A 16785-nucleotide genomic window follows, 5' to 3' on the forward strand; every position below is an offset into this window, starting at 1 on the left:
TTTTTTTTTTTTTTTTTTTTTTTTTTTTTGGTGGAATTAATTCCCTGACTATATTCATTTGGCTGTTTTCTAACAGCTATTTCCCTCCCTCCAAATGTTGTAGCATTTGCCACATGCCTATCAAAAATATTTTCCATCTACTAAAACACATCTGTTCCATTTTTCTCTTGGAGACAACTTTACTCAGCCTTTTGTCATCCTCCTCAAATATAGACGGGCTTTTCCTAAGCCTGCTCTGTGCCTGTTTTCCTGGGATCTCTCTGAAGTCACCTGGGATCTCACATAACTCCTCTTGTTTTGGGTCCCTTAAATCCTAGATTCTGTATTCCCTCTATCTTGTTATCCTTCCTAGTTGTACTGGAGCACGTTTTCCTGCGAAAGGGTCCATAGACAGACATGTTTAGAGATCTAGCCTGTCCAAAAACCTCTCATTTCTTTTTCTTTTTCTTTTTTTTTTTTTTGAGAGAGAGTCTTGCTCTTGTCCCCCAGGCTGGTGTGCAGTGGTGTAATCTCGGCTCACTGCAACCTCCACCTCCCGGGTTCAAGCAATTCTCCTGCCTCAACCTCCCAAGTAGCTGGTATTACAGGCGCCTGCCACCACGCCCAGCTAATTTTTGTATTTTTAGTAGACACGGAGTTTCACCATGTTGACCAGGCTAGTCTGGAACTCCTGATCTGAGATGATCTGCCTTGGCCTCCCAAAGTGTTGGGATTACAGGCGTGAGCCACTGCGCCTGGCCTTTTTTTTTTTTTTTTTTTTTTTTTTGAGACAGGGTCTCACTCTGTTGCCCAAGCTGGATGACAGTGGTATGATCTCGGCTCACTGTATCCTTAACCTACTGGGTTCAAGTGATCCTCCCATCTCAGCCTTCTGAGTAATTGGGACTACAGGCATGTGCCACTATGTGCAGCTAATTTTTGTATTTTTTCATCGAGATGGGGTTTTGCCCTATTGCTCAGGCTGGTCTCAAACTCCTGGGCTCAAGCCATCCACCCGCATCAGCCTTTCAAAGTGTTGGGATTACAGGTGTGAGCCACTGCATCTGGCCAAGCTTCCTATTTCATAAGCATATAAAATGCTAGGTTCACACTAAATTTCGTAGTTCTGAAGACATTTCTCTATTGCGTTCTCATTATGGTATTCTTGAATCTGTTGCCATTGTGTGATACAGTACATGTAACCAGTTTTCACATGTCTCTGGAAGCTTTTTAATGCCTTCTCTATCCCTGAGATCCTGAAATTTCATAATATGACTTGCTATGTACCTTTTGTTTTTTCTTTTTTTTTTTTGAGACAGTCTTGCTCTGTCACCAGGCTTGAGTGCAGTGGCGTGATCTCAGCTCACTGCAATCTCCGTCTCTCAAGTTCAAGCGATTCTCCTGCTTCGGCCTCCCAGGCCCGACTAATTTTTTTGTATTTTTAGTAGAGAAGGGATTTCACCATGTTGGCCAGGATGGTCTCGATCTCCTGATCTTGTGATCTGCCTGCCTCGGCCTCCCAAAGTGTTGGGATTGGGATTACAGGTGTGAGCCACCGCACGCAGCCTGGACCTTTTCTTTTTATTGGGACCAATAAGTCTGTAGACTGTGTCTTCTACAGAATTTTCTTGTTTCTTTGTTCCTCCTTTTTCCTGATGATATTAGTATTTAGATGCTGAGCTTCTTATTCTTAGACCAGTGTTTCTGCATTGATCTTTAATTGTCTCCCCTGACACTCTCCCATTTTCTAGTTAGTCTTTTGTTCTACTTGTTGGGCATTCTTTTACTTTATGCTCTAACCCTTCTATTGAATCTTTCATCTTTTTGAGATGTTTTAAGAATCTTTTAAAGTTTTCATTTGCTTCTGGATTTTCACAACTCTCATGCATTCCTTTTTCCTATTGTTTTGCTCTCTCTTGTTGGAGGCTTCCCTCACATGTGTGATAGTCCCTGGCTTTCTCTAATTGCAAGCAGGACTTTTGTTAACTGATGGTTCTTACTGCAAGGACATTGGAGGCCAAGCCAGCCTTTAATTTAGGAGACCTCCATCTGTTACCTGGTGGGTCTTATCTTTTCTCTTTTCTTATTTTTCTCCCTTCCCCTTTCCTTTTTCCTTTCCTTTCCTCCTTCCTTTCCCCTTTCCTTTCTCCTGTTTTGTCCTTTCCTTTGCTTTTCTTTCTGACAGAGTCTCATTCTGTCACCCAGGCTGGAGTGCAGTGGCGTGATCTCAGCGCCCTCTGCCAAGGTGCAACCTCTTCCTCCCAGGTTCAAGCAATTCTTGTGCCTCGGTCTCTTGAGTGACAGAGATTACAGGTGTGTGCCACTACACCCGGCTAATTTTTTTTTTTTTTTTAGTAGAGACAGGGTTTTGCCATGTTAACCAAGCTGTTCTCGAGCTCCTGGCCTCAAGTTCACCCACCTCAGCCTCCCAAAGTGCTGGGACTACAGGTGTGAGCCGCTGTGCCCTGCTTGGTGCGTCTTTTCTGAGACTGTTCAGTTTCTTCAGAGAAGACTCTCCCAGTTTTCTACTTGGGGAGTACAAGCATGGCTGCTCATTTTCCAGAAGCAGAATTGGAAAAGGGAGATGGAGTTCTACTTCTCAGTGTGTAGTTTTTTTTCCCATTTCTCAGATTTCAGTCCTACTATTTCTGAGCCCAGACCTTCTATATTCTTTATAAGATGGGAGGACAGGTGGACCTGGGACTCTATAACTACATGTTTTCAACTGACCTTGCTGGTTTTGTTTTATGTTTCATTCTACCTTCCAAGGTACCATGTGTCTTTGAGTTTGGAGCCTGCCTTGGGTTCTGCAAGACAAACTAACTTGATCCTGTTCCAGTCACTCTCTGTAGGCACTAAAGTTGTGCTTCCCTATCAGTTACCACTCCATTGTCTTTTTCATCTTTCAAGATTTATTAAAAATCATCTGCTGTGGCCAGGTGCGGTGGCTCACGCCTATAATCCCAGCACTTTGGGAGGCTGAGGCAGGCGGATCACTTGAGGCCAGGAGTTTGAGACCTGCCTGGCCAACATGGTGAAACTCCATCTCTACTAAAAATATAAAAATTAGCTGGGTATGGTGGTGTGCGCCTGTAATCCCAGCTGCTCAGGAGGCTGAGGCAGGAGGATAGCTTGAACCTGGGAGGTGGAGGCTGCAGTGAGCCAAGATTGCACCACTGCACTCCAGCCTGGGCAACGGAGCAAGACTCTGTCTCAAAAATTAATTAATTAATTAATAAACTCTCAAAAATAAATAAATAAAATAAATAGAAAAATTTTCTGCTGTCATTCCTGTTGCCTGATCCTGTGTATGACCTTTATTTTATGTCTTTAATTCTAATGAATTTCTGGAGAGTGAGGAAATACATTTGTGGTCAACCTGCCATGTTTAACCCAAATTTAGAACCTTTATTTAAAGTGTAAATCTAAGTTTAAATTCAACATGATGATACTAATCCAGACATTTTTTAGTTATACCTATAATAAGCACATTATACTCTTCTACTAAGGGCTTAGGAATTGTATTCAAAGTCTGCACCCTGCTGTATTGTCCCATTACTGTGCAACATAGATGGAGGTGTTTTCATTAATGCACAAAATGTCAGAAATTTTTAAGTTAATTAAAAGTCATTCTTTTTTTTTTTTTTTTCCTGAGATGGAGTCTGTAGTGCCATTTACCTCTTATTTTAAATGGGTTAAAATAAGAGGCATTAGGCACAATGGGAAAAGTCAGTGGGTAGGGATAGGAGTTCAACAGGTACTTTACCTTTAAGGTTTCAGTTGTGACTCAGTAGACTACTAAGTGTGATTATTTTCTATCTTTGCTATTCTACCTTAAGTCTACTCAGTACCCCTTCCCTTTCTTGTTAAAGGTTGTCATTTGTGCAGACTAAATGAAGATGAATGATATATTCTTTGTCCCTATTTTGTGACTACCTGAAATAACATCTGTAAACTTGCAGTAGTGTTTTGTTGTTTGGATTTTTTTTTTTTAAGTATTTGTGTTTTATATTATTATGTTTGCCAGTAGTTTGTTGAGGTTGTAAGTCAGCATTGGTAAGGCTTTAGCCTAAAATAAAGGAAATTGTTGAGTTTTCCAGCAAGATGATGGGGGAATTATTGTTGCCAGCTATAATTGCTTTGCTCAGAAGCTTAATTCTGCCACCCTCTAGTCTCAAGAGATACAGGGATGCTCTTGATAACAAAAAATTTGCATAGTTGAAAGTTAGTGCTGTGTCTCATGCTACATATTGATTAGCAGAGAGGTTTCTTTTTTTTTTTTGAGACCAAGTCTCGCTCCATCACCCAGACTGGAGTGCAGTGGTGTGATCTTGGCTCACTACAACCTCCGCCTCCCAGGTTCAAGCTATTCTCCTGCCTCAGCCTCCCAAGTAGCTGGGATTATAGGAGCCCACCACCACATTTGGCTAATTTTTATATTTTTAGTGGAGATAGGGTTTCTCCATGTTGGCCAGGCTGGTCTCGAGCTCCTGACCTCAGGTAATCCACCCTCCTTGGCCTCCGAAAGTGCTGGAATTACAGGTGTGAGCCACCGTGCCCGGCCCCACCCTCCACTTTAAATGAAAGTATTTGAATGAGTCAGCTTTTATTTTTTATACTGTATTTGTTTTTTGAGACAATAAAAGTATATACATTAACACACAGTTAATGTAAAGTATATGCATTAAATATAATAGCTTAAGAAACATGAGTTTAGATATAGTTGAAAATATTTCTAGCTTGAAGGAGAATTTGGTCCTTCAAATAGTAATACTTCTTAAAAATAGAATATCTGGGACTTTTTGTTAGTAAGAATTAAGTGACTGCAGTAAAAACATCTGAAACAAAATGGTGTTACACTGTATGGATATTTCTGATTATTGGCTACTGGCAACTTTTTAATGCATGCACTTTTAAAAGCAACAACTAGACCTTCTCCCTGCCCTGTCTTTATGTATATGTGTGGGATACTGATGGAAGAGTGTGATGACAACGTGGTAAAAATTATCATTAATAGGAAGAAGGAAGGCTCATCTGAATTAGTTTTTTTTTTTTTTTTTTAAGTGTTAAAATTATTAGTATTCTGTGGTTTAAAAAAATGCTACTGTTACTTTCAGCTATTCGATGACTGGGATTTGGTTACTGACCTTATTTTTAAGGAAGAGAATTGTCTTAATATAGTTCAGGCTGTTTCAGTATTTGACTGTTGCACTCTTCCCAAATAAATGGATACTTCTAAAGTGTTTTAAAGATGGTTTATTTTCTAGAGGGCTCAAAAAGTTCATGGTCACCTCCTTGATACAACTGCAGATAAATTCTACTAATTTGTGTCTATAGTAGCATTTACCTTCCAAATTGTAACTGATTTAAATTTGTCAAACACTTGTTGAACTCCTTAATTTGTCCCCAATTCTGTGCTCAGCAGCCAGGGGTATGAGGAGGAAGAGTCCTTCCTTCCCTGGAGAAGCTTCCCTTCTTTTTTTTTTTTTTTTGAGACGGAGTCCCACTCTGTCACCCTGGCTGGAGTGCAGTGGCGCAATCATGGCTCCCTGCAACCTCCGCCTCCCAGGTTCAAGCAATTCTCCTGCCTCAGTCTCCTGAGTAGCTGGGATTACAGGTGCGCACTACCACGCCCAGCTAATTTTTGTATTTTTAGTAGAGACGGGGTTTCACCATCTTGGCCAGGCTGGTCTCGAGCTCCTGACCTTGTGATCTGCCCGCATCAGCCTCCCAAAGTGCTAGGATTACAGGCATGAGCCACCACTCCTGGAGCAAGAAGCTTACTTTCTTATGAGGGGATACTCCACGAGCAATTGGTATCATGTAACAAGTGGTGAATTAGACGGATGAATGTACCAAAAGGGAAATGTTTTTTGGTGCGGCTGCTGGCAAAGGGATCCCAGAAGGTAGATGTGGCCAGGCTTATTGGGATAAGGAGGAAGAACTAGGTATTCCAGGCAGAGCAGCATGAGTGAGGCAGGCAAGTGCCATGATGCCTGTCAAGTAACTTATAGAATAAAATTAATAACATTTTGAAATGGAGAGTGTTCTCTGAGGTTCTCATTTGAGTAATGTAATGGCAGTTTTATTTAAATATGAAGTGAAAGTTAAATTCCTAAAGTTGTTTTTGTCATCTGTTTTTTTGGAATATTAAAGTGATACTTTTTCTCCTCCACATAAGAAAACAGGCCCCCTCTCGCTGTGGGTGATGGAGCAGCCCTGGCAGACAGAGCCTCTGACTGTGAAACACTTGTTTCTCATACTGTCTCCTGAACTAATACATTTAGTATTAGTAACTTAGTAAATGTAGTATTAGGCTTTCATTTACTGAATAAAATGCTCTTTTGCAAATATGATTTAAGACATTACATTTTACTGTAGTAAATGAATAATAGAAAATCTCAGCTACTTTTTATTGCTTAAGAAAAAAACACAAATCTTATTGTGAACTTTTCCCATTAATTTATATAGGGAATGCATAACACATGCTTGCCAGGTTTGATTATAGGTATCACAAGAGCAGCATTTTATAACCCATTCCTCAAAACACTGTCTGTGGGAGAGCCTCCACTGGGTTTCCCATAGAGCTGCACATGATACCACACTCAAGTCAGTTCATGGAGTGTAAGAAATATCTTTATGCTTTATCATTTGACATTTTAACCAAGGAAAAAACCACACTTTTATAGGTTTAACTTACTGTGACATTTTCTTCTATTTCCCTTCCCCTTCAGGTATCTCCAGGGCAGCTTACTAAAAAGTATAGCTCATGCTCAACAATATTTCTAGATGACAGCACAGTCAGCCAGCCTAATCTTAGAACCACAGTAAAATGGTGAGTACAACTAGGCTGCCAAGGGCTGAGTGACAGACCCCCTTTGCTAAAAGCATCCTCGCCATCCTCGGTAATTTCAGCCATTTGATTGTCCTTTTCAGCAATCAGTTTAAGAAATTGGTGTCAACTATATATTGATTTCAAGGACCTCAATATGAATTTTCATTTCCTGTTTTAATCTTAGGCTGCATGGTGGAAGGGAAAGCCAGTTAGTGAAGAAGCAATCCCAGCAAAGTGTAGCTATTTATTTAATGCATTTATGTTAAGACAGTGTTGAACATAATGTGAGAAGGAGAGGTGCTTTTCATTGGATGTTTCTGGAAAAACATGAGTTTGTTATGAGTTACAGGCCTAAAACAATGTGTACTGCTTTGGAAACTACTCTTGGAAGAAGGAACAGCTTGTCCTCTACTGGCACCACAGTATTTAAATGGCACTGCATTTAAATTTTCCCTGTCGTGCATGAGCACCTCTTGGGCACAATCTGAGATGCACTTTCAGAACACCCTAAGATGAAACTTTCAAGTTTATTTAAAAACCAACAACAACAACAACAAACAACTCCATTGGGGTTGTCAGGAAACCATTAACATCTCCTTCGATTATGAGCTTTGATTTTCAGAACAGAGTTTGAGAAGTGCTACGCTAGAATATTAATGTCCTTATCCCTAATTTTACTTTTCAGTCTAAAAACGTAACTAGCTTATAAACTTACTTGTTTCTAATGTACTAGCTTTTTTTTTTTTTTTTAGTTAATTCAATTGTCAGTAAGTTTTACTTTAAAAGCAAAAAATTTACACTCATAATCATGTCACTTTCCTCTTTCCCTTATAACAGTAGTTGAAATTGAATTGTGTTTCAGCACAAACTGGACTCTGACTCTGTCTAAAGTCCTGAGCTTTGACACCTACTGAGTAATCATTGAATGTTTGTATTCAGCCAAGGTCCTAAATCCTTGAGTTAAAAAACCAGTCCACTTTGGCTAGAGTCCCTGGCTTCTTTTGAATTCAAAAGATTCTGATGTTTCTGTAAGATTCAAAGTAGTTTTAAAGATTAACCTTGCTCAAACAAGTATAATAGATATCATGCTTTTTTCCCCCTATTTTAGTCTTAATAGTCTTAATTTTTAGATGTCTACTTTGGGAAGTACAGTAAGTTTTAATTTGTTCTCAGTAAGTTTTAGAAATGATCATTTGGTATATTTCACTACTGGTTAAATAAAGGTTTCACTAGTAGGGCAAATTGACTTTTAGGAAAGATTTTGAAAAACATTTATCATGGCTTAATAGTGCATTATTCTCATGGGATGGGTGAGCCATATCAGAATCACGTAAGCAACTGTTTTCAAAATGTATGTCTATAAACACATTCTTCTCACCTCCACCTTTCCTTGATCTCTAGGCAGTCACAAACCTTTTAGGAAAATGAAGAAGGCATGTGAGGCATAATTACATGGACAAGCACATCCCAGATGATTCTGATCTTAACCCTAACTCAGTCATTCCCAAACTTTGCAGCACATAGGAATCATCACCAGGGGAACTTTAAAAACAACCCTCAGGCTGGGCACGGTGGCTCACACCTGTAATCCTCCTAGCACTTTGGGAGGCTGAGGCGGGTAGATTGCCTGAGCTCAGGAGTTCAAGACCAGCCTGGGCAACACGGTGAAACCCCATCTCTACTAAAATACAAAAAAATTAGCCAGGCGTGGTGGCGTGCACCTGTAATCCCAGCTACTTGGGAGGCTAAGACAGGAGAATAGCTTGAATCCGGGAGGCGGAGGTTGCAGTGAGTCAAGATCGTGCCATTTTACTCCAACCTGGGCGACAGAGCGAGACTCCGTCTCAAAACAAAACACAAAAAAACAACAAAAAACACTCCGCATATCCCAAGTCATACCCAATGCCAATTAAATCAGAATGTCTCAAGTTGGAAGTTAGGCAGTTTTTAAAGCTCCTCAGGTGATTGCAGTGTGCAGAAAGTTTGAGAACCACTGCTTAATTGAGTGCAGGAGGATGAACTCAATTCTATTTGGCGGGACCATGGGCAAGTCAGTTTTAAGCCTTGGTTCCCATATCTGTAAACTGGGTGTTGGATTAAATGTCATGTAAGGTTCTGTGGTCCTTTTCAGCATATAACTTGAAATTCTGTAATGTTAAAATCAATTTGGACATGAAACTGTTTGAAGCACTATAGAAGTATCCATCTTAGATGCTAATGTTACAGACTTTTTTTAAAAAGTGCTAACATTGTATAGACTACTTTTAAAATTCAGATTTGCCTTCCCTCAATTATTTTGAGCCTCAGTTTAGAGACTGAGGGCAAATGGAAGCATATAACTTACCTAAGACAACGCCTTGTTTCCTGATACACAACATCTGTGGGTAATTTAGGACTACAGTAACATATATCTGAAAAGTCGTGTCTGTTCACTAATATTTAAACCAATGTGGAAATACTTGCCATTAATATTACACTTTGTAGTTTTATGCTGCATTGTTAGCACTGCTTATTTCAGGATAGCTATACCTATCATTGGTTTTGTGTGCACTTATTTACTAATAAATTTTCTACTAATGATGCAGAATTGATCGTAAAGGATTTTATTTGGTATAAAACACTTTTATTTACTTTAAGGGGAAATAATGAAAAATGGGTGAGTAGGTGATAGCTAATTAAATCAACTGAAATGCAGAGCCTAACAACTTAAAAAGCAAAAAATAAAAATAACCAAAAAACCAAACAGTTTAAATTTAAGCATGTATACAAATAGGTAGAACTTGCATAAGATGAAAGGTTCTATGGGCAGAAGAACAAATGGGGATATATGTAATTATTTATATATTATAATAGTCAACAAAAACATGTATTTTAACAGCATGTTACTTAGGATTTTGGTTCTTGTATTTTTGCTGAAAGGAACTAAAATATGGGGAAAGTACCTATATGGTACTGTGAACTAGAGGATTTCAGGGCCACTGGGAGGGTTCCTCCCTTCCCTCATTTAAAAAATGTCTTCAGGCCTAACAAATGTTTAAATCAGTTATTAAAAATAATTTTTTTTCCTTTCACAGTGTGACCTTAGCAATATATTACCACATAAAGAACAGGTGAGCTCCTTTAAAACCTGTCTTGTTATTCCAGCTAATCACTTTGCATGATATCAAGTTCAGTATTAGGTCATAACTATAGACATCATAAGCTGTAGAGTGCTATTACAGTATTGAACTGAATCATTTGTGCTTTTTCTGGTCCCCAAGACAGTTTTAACTATTAAATTACTGAGGATCCCAAAGAGTAATTGTTTGTGTTGGTTATATTGATATTTATTATATTAGAAATTGAAATTGAGAATTTAAAAAAAAAACAACCTATATTTAGTTTTGGTTTCTCAACCTTGGCACTGTTAATATTTTGAGCTAGATAAGTCTTTGTTTCGGGGACTGTCCTGTGCATTGTAGGATATTTAACAGCTGTCCCAGGTTGTGACAACAAAAATATAAACCCTGACTGAGAACAATATTGTTAACACAAATAATATTTTTTCACGAAAAATAACTCTCTTCTACAACAACAAAGTTGAGTAAAATGTGTGTCATGTATTTATATTTTTGCAACTCTCTGGTGTCCAGCTTAATAGAAAACAGCTGGATTCTCATCTCTGTCTTTGTAATTCGTTTTTTTTTTTTTTTTTAATTTCAACTTTTTTTTTAGATACAGTGAGTACATGTGTAGGTGTATTACGTGGCTAATATTGCACCCTGGTAGTGAGCTGTAATTTGTTTTGAAGAAGTGATAAGAAGATGACCTAGCCTCTTGCAAATACATAGTTGGTAAAGGTATATTTTTAAAGCTTTCAGATGGTTGTGGGTATTCTTTATTTTTTAATTTATTTTTATTTATTTGGTTGTTTTTTTTTTTTTTTTGAGATGGAGTCTTGCTCTGTTGCCCAGGCTGGAGTGTAGTGGCGCAATCTCAGCTCACTGCAACCTCCACTTCCAGAGTTCAAGCGATTCTCCTGCCTCAGGCTCCCGAGTAGCTAGGGTTATAGGCGCATGCCACCACGCCTGGCTAATTTTTGCATTTTTAGTAGAGATGGTGTTGCGCCATGTTGACCAGGCTGGTCTTGAACTCCTGACCTCAGGTGATCCACCCGCCTCAGCCTCCCAAAGTGCTAGGATTACAAGCATGAGCCACCACACCTGGCCAGTATTCTTTAATACTACCCAACACTCCACAAGTGCTAGTTTCTTAAAATGGTTACAGTGGAATTTCATGTATCAATGAATTTTTTGTTAGTACTCACCCATCTGTCTTGTACAATAAATGTATCATTTCCCCTTACTTGCTTTTATAATATTATGCATTGGCTATATGGAAAATATTGGTTCACGTTTCTTTTTTCTTTTCTTTTTTTGAGACAGAATCTCGTTCTGTTACCCAGGCTGGAGTGCAGTGGTGCAATCTCAGCTCACTGCAACCTCCGCCTCCTGGGTTCAAGCGATTCTCCTGTCTCAACCTCCTAAGTAGCGGAGATTACAGGTACACGCCACCACACCCAGCTAATTTTTTGTATTTTTAGTACAGACAGGGTTTCACCATGTTGCCCAGGCTGGTCTTGAATTCCTGAGCTTAGGCAATCCGCATGCCTCAGCCTCCCAAAGTGCTGGGATTACAGGCGTGAGCCACCGCACCCAGCCTGGTTCACATTTCTTGACAGTGTCAAAAGCTCACTTTTGTTAGTATCCCCACCAATTGTATTAAAATATTTTTAAGTATTGAGAAGCTATTAAACTTACATAATAAGGTACAAGTTTCTCCAAATCCTGATTTTTAGTTTGAAAGCTTGAATTTTATCATATCATTGCAACAAATAGTGTTATTTTCTTGAAGTGACGGACCCACTTCATTTTTAAAAAGTAATTATTTATTTATCTTTTGAGACTGAGTCTCACTCTGTTGCCCAAGCTGGAGTGCACTGGTGCCATCTTGGCTCACTGTAACCTCTGCCTTCCAGGTTCAAGTGATTCTCCTGCCTCAGCCTCCGGAGTAGCCGGGAGTATGGGTAACTGTCACGATGCCTGGCTAATTTTTGTATTTTTAGTAGAGTTGGGGGTTTCACCGTGTTGGGCAGACTGGTCTCGAACTCCTGACCTCAACTGATCCACCTGCCTCGGCCTCCCAGAGTGCTGGGATTACAGGCATGAGCCACCACACCTGGCCACTTCTTTCATTTTTGAGAATGATAGTTGTATTTTCAAGTAAAAATGATATTCTATGGAAAAAAAGCCTTGTTTAGCTCACAGTGCTTTTCTTTAACACAACCATACCTCGGTATGCAGAATTACTTTATGTCTACTTTCTGCTTACTCAGAATAGTAAAAAGGTCAGTATTTAATAATACCATTAATTTTTACTGCTTCATCAAGGATATTCGTAAGTGAAGCAGGTATTTTTCTTAAACTGCAAGACGCAGTAAAGAATAGAATGACTACTAGTATAATTTGGTAGCACTGCCTTAATTCATGCTGAGAAGCCAGCAGTTAGCCCACTTTTGCTGTTATACATTCATTACAAATGTCAAACAGTCAAAAAGCAAGCAATATCTTAGTATTCTTTTTTTTTTAATTATTTTTATTTTTAAATATTCAATCAGCTTTCTCAGGTTGAATAAGTATTCTTTTTTTTTTTTTTTTTTTGAGACGGAGTCTCGCTCTGTCGCCCAGGCTGGAGTGCAGTGGCCAGATCTCAGCTCATTGCAAGCTCTGCCTTCCGGGTTTTCGCCATTCTCCTGCCTCAGCCTCAGCCTCCCGAGTAGCTGGGACTACAGGTGCCCGCCACCTCGCCTGGCTAGTTTTTTTTTTTTTGTATTTTTTAGTAGAGACGGGGTTTCACTGTGTTAGCCAGGATGGTCTCGATCTCCTGACCTCGTGATCCGCCCATCTCGGCCTCCCAAAGTGCTGGGATTATAGGCTTGAGCCACCACACCCGGCCCAAATAAGTATTCTTATAAGAACAGTTTTGACCTCAAGGACCTCTTGGAAAAGGATCTAGAGGGTCTCCAGAAGTCCACAGACCACACTTGGAGAATCACTGGTTTTATTAAATGAGCACAATGTATTAGTTTTATAAACTTGTAAAGATTATCAAAGGCTTGTCTCTTTTAAAATAAAAAGGCAATACAGTTTTTAACTCATCAAACCACTTAAACAAATATATGTCAAGAATGTAATACAGAGAACTAGAGTGGAAAAGCCTGGGAAATCTGAATCTCATTCATAGTCATTAAAGTTCCGAAGATTTTATTGCCCACCACTACTGCTTTGTAAAATGTTCTTGAATTCCAATGAGGGGTTAGAAGAGTGAAAATACACTTTATTACCATTGCCTGTTAGGGAGGGCCAACACTTAAAGGCAATTCTGAATTGTCATTGTAGAAAAGACTCCACAGTACAGAACCTCATGTGCTGAGTAAAAAGAGATCAGGAAATCCTCTGAAGGCTGGGATCCAGAAGAATTTGTACAACTGTTCGCTTTGGTGAAGCAAACACCAAAGCAAACAGGAGGCATCTCCTGCCACCCCCAGCAGACATTTTACTCAGTATTAACAGTTCCTGAATTAACTTCTTCAATGCATATTCTTATTTTATAGAGATGCAAATAGATCCTTGGATATTTTTGATGAGAGATCACATCCACTTACAGTAAGTGTCACTTTTTTTGAGGTAGTATTTTTCTCTCATAGAGTTATGTTTATTTCATGCTGATATTTATAAATAGTCCTAACAAATATACGTGATCTCTATGAAGATTATTAGAAAATAATTTAAATTTAAATCAATTAAAATGGTGTAAACATTTAAAAATTCACTTCCTCAGGTATACGATAGCCGCTTGTGACTAATAACTATTGTATTGGACAATGAAGCCTTTGAGCCTTATGGTTACAGGAAGCTAAAAATATTTTTTCAAAGTTTATTTAAGAGAATCATGACATGCCGCGATAGTAAGACTTTCGAGCCTACAAGTAGTTTACATTTTGATAGAGTTCTGTGGAGGGAAAGTGGAAAGGAACGTAAAAGTTTTCTGAGTTGTGCCTGTATTTTTCCTTAATGATAAATGGTGATGAGTTTTGAATCATTATGATATTTTAAGATGCAATTGTTTATATTTTAAAAACTAAAAGTCATGTCACCCAGCCAGAATTATTTTAAGGGGTACATGGGCTCAAACGTCAACACTGCTGGTCTTAAGAATACTTAGGCTGACCGGGCGTAGTGGCTCACTTGAACCCGGGAGGTAGAGGTTGCAGTGAGCCAAGATCATGCCATTGTACTCCAGCCTGGGCAATAAGAGTGAAACTCCGTCTCAAAAAAAAAAAGAAATTTTTTTTCTTCAGTGGATATTAACATTGCATCTTTTCTTCTTTCAGCGAGAAAAAGTTCCAGAGGAATACTTTAAGCATGATCCTGAGCACAAATTTATTTACAGATTTGTTCGTACTCTTTTTAGTGCTGCACAGCTAACAGCTGAATGTGCAATAGTAACTTTGGTAAGATATTTCTCATTTATAAAGCGTCTTTAGAAATTAGTCTTGTACACAGGGTATGGTCCTATTTTTCAAATAAAAATAGGTTCCTGAAATTATCATCAGAACTTTTAAGAGAAACCTATGAAAGGAACATAAATACGTACCTTCGCCTTTAGTCATCATTATGGTTGAACATGTTTCCATTGCTTTTCTCATCACAGAACAGTTGCTGCAAAAGGCAGCCAGGGAGATTTCTGGTTTCTCCCCCTACCCATCAATGCACATGTACACATTCAGTGTGTACACATACAAGGCGTGGTGGCAGGGCTGGGGGTGATGGAGAGTGGTAACAAAACCATGTGGTTCAGAGCCAGATACTGATTCCAGTGTAGGTCTAAGCCAAGTCCCAGGCTCTATTCCCCAGGTATTTCCGATATGTGTTGTGATTGAGAACTACTGCTCTAAATTCTTTGTTCCTTGGATGATGGGTTTTAATCATCTCTGCCTACCTCTTGTGCCTGCTTGTGATGTTGCCCAACAATGTGGTACAAGTAATACTTGGACAAAGGCTTTGCTGGTTAGCTTACTAAGCTACAGCTGTGTCTTTAACTTTATGTCCTCCATACAGAATTCCTATGGTAAGATTTTATCATTGAATAATAAGTCCTATTCAAGTGGTTAGGATTGTTTTACTCTTCCCCACAGCAAACCTATAGAGGAAGGTCAACTGCATGGCCTGGAGGGAAAGAATACTTAGGTCAGTACCTACTCTGTTAGCATCCATTTGGAATTTAGGAGAGAAGGCTTCTGCTGTGCACTTGAATAGAAACCCCTCAGTGGGTACTGGATCAGACTTAGGCCTTTTCATGGAGCTGTAAGCCATTTGGAACACTTAGCACATACTGTAGAGAAGCAGGAGTGGTGCTTCCAGAGGTAGAGAGACAGGTGATACAGGAGGGAAAGCTGTATAGGAAGAGGGGGAGTTCATTATAGATGGTTTAAGCTCTATGTGCCTGTGAGGTAGCAGAGTGGCAGTGTCCAGTAGTCATTTGAATATACTGGACTGGAGCATGAATCTGAGCTTAGAGGTAAGGAATGAAGAGTTAGAGTAGCTGTTCAAATACAGAGAAAGGGTGCAGAATGAAAGTGGACAAGCTAGGCATGGTAGTGCACACCTGTAGTCCCTGTTACTGGGGAGGCTGAGGTGGGAGGATCGGTTGAGTGCAGTAGTTTGAGTCCAGCTTGGGCAACATAGCAAGACCCTCATCTCTAAAAAAAGAAAAGAAAGTGGATAGAAGTAGATCTCTAAAGACTGTTAGCATTTGAGGGACAAGCTCCCAGATGGAGTGGAAGGAGGAAACCCAGGAGAAGGTTATAAAAGAACAAAGAGTTCAAGATAAGAGAGGCTGTGGTCCCAGTGTTAAATGCTGCCAAGAAGTTTCTGATTCTGTAAATATTCACTGGGTGCCTACTCTGTGCCACTATTCTTGTATTTTGTTTTTGTTGTTGTTTGTTTTAATTTTTTAGTAGAGCTAGAGTCTAGCTATGTTGCCCAGGCTGGTCTCAGAACTGACCTCAGGCGATCCTGCCAGAGTGTTGGGATTACAGACGTGAGCTACCAAGTGCTAGAGTAGAGGAGAGGATTGAACAAAGTTCTTGCCTTTACGAGCTTATGTTCTAGTGAGGAAGACATTTTTTCAGGTAGTGGTTAGTAGCAAGAAGATGAAGCAGCATAAAGGGATACAGAGTGACAGGAGGGGCTCACTACTTTAGATAGAATGATCAGGAAGAACCTCTCTAGAGGTGACATTTGAGCAGTGACCTGATCACAGTAGGAAGGTAAGGAGTGCTAGCATTACAGGCAGTCAGACAAGTGCCAAGACTAGACAGGAACATTTTGTGTATGTGTGTGTGTTCAAGGAACAAAGAGCAAGGTGTCCATTGTGGTTGGAGTGAGTTGGAAAAAGTGGAGGGGGTGAGGTCACATGGGCAATGCCACATACAACTCATAGGGCCTTTTGGCTTGCAGGCCACAGGAAGGTTTTGTTTTGTTTTTGAAACAGAGTCTTGCTGTGTCACCCAGGCTGGAGTGCGGTGGTGTGATCTTGGCTCACTGCAACCTCCACCTCCCAGGTTCAAGCAATTCTTACTGCCTCAGCTTCCTGAGTACCTGAACTTACCAGCGCCCATCACCACGCCTGTCTAATTTTTTTTCTTTTTCTTTTTTTTTTTTAAGTAGAGATGGGGTTTTGCCATGTTGGCCAATCTGGTCTTGAACTCCTGACCTCAAGTGATCCGCCTACCTTGGCCTCCCGAAGTGTTGGGATTACAAGTGTGAGCCACTGTGCCTGGCCAGGAAGAAGTTTTTATTCCAGTTTGATGGGTACTTTTGGTAGATTTTGAGCAGGGGAGTGAAGTGCTTTTAATTTAAGAGGTCATG

The 16785-nt window shown here is 39.7% G+C and overlaps 1 protein-coding gene across 2 annotated transcripts in view; it reads left to right on the forward strand.

The window, feature by feature from the left end:
• Window positions 1–16785, forward strand: part of CCNYL1 (cyclin Y like 1) — a 46664-nt gene that overhangs the window by 18694 nt on the left and 11185 nt on the right. The window contains exons 4-7 of one of the 2 annotated variants that reach the window (XM_023219758.1): window positions 6714–6814; window positions 9889–9924; window positions 13467–13518; window positions 14247–14366. In XM_023219758.1, coding sequence (XP_023075526.1) covers window positions 6714–6814; window positions 9889–9924; window positions 13467–13518; window positions 14247–14366 — 309 coding nt within the window. The remainder of the gene's footprint in view (window positions 1–6713; window positions 6815–9888; window positions 9925–13466; window positions 13519–14246; window positions 14367–16785) is intronic. The other variant, XM_023219768.1, reaches the window with a different exon arrangement.

This window comes from Piliocolobus tephrosceles, chromosome 11, assembly GCF_002776525.5.
Source record: "Piliocolobus tephrosceles isolate RC106 chromosome 11, ASM277652v3, whole genome shotgun sequence".
NCBI classification, from domain to species: domain Eukaryota; kingdom Metazoa; phylum Chordata; class Mammalia; order Primates; family Cercopithecidae; genus Piliocolobus; species Piliocolobus tephrosceles.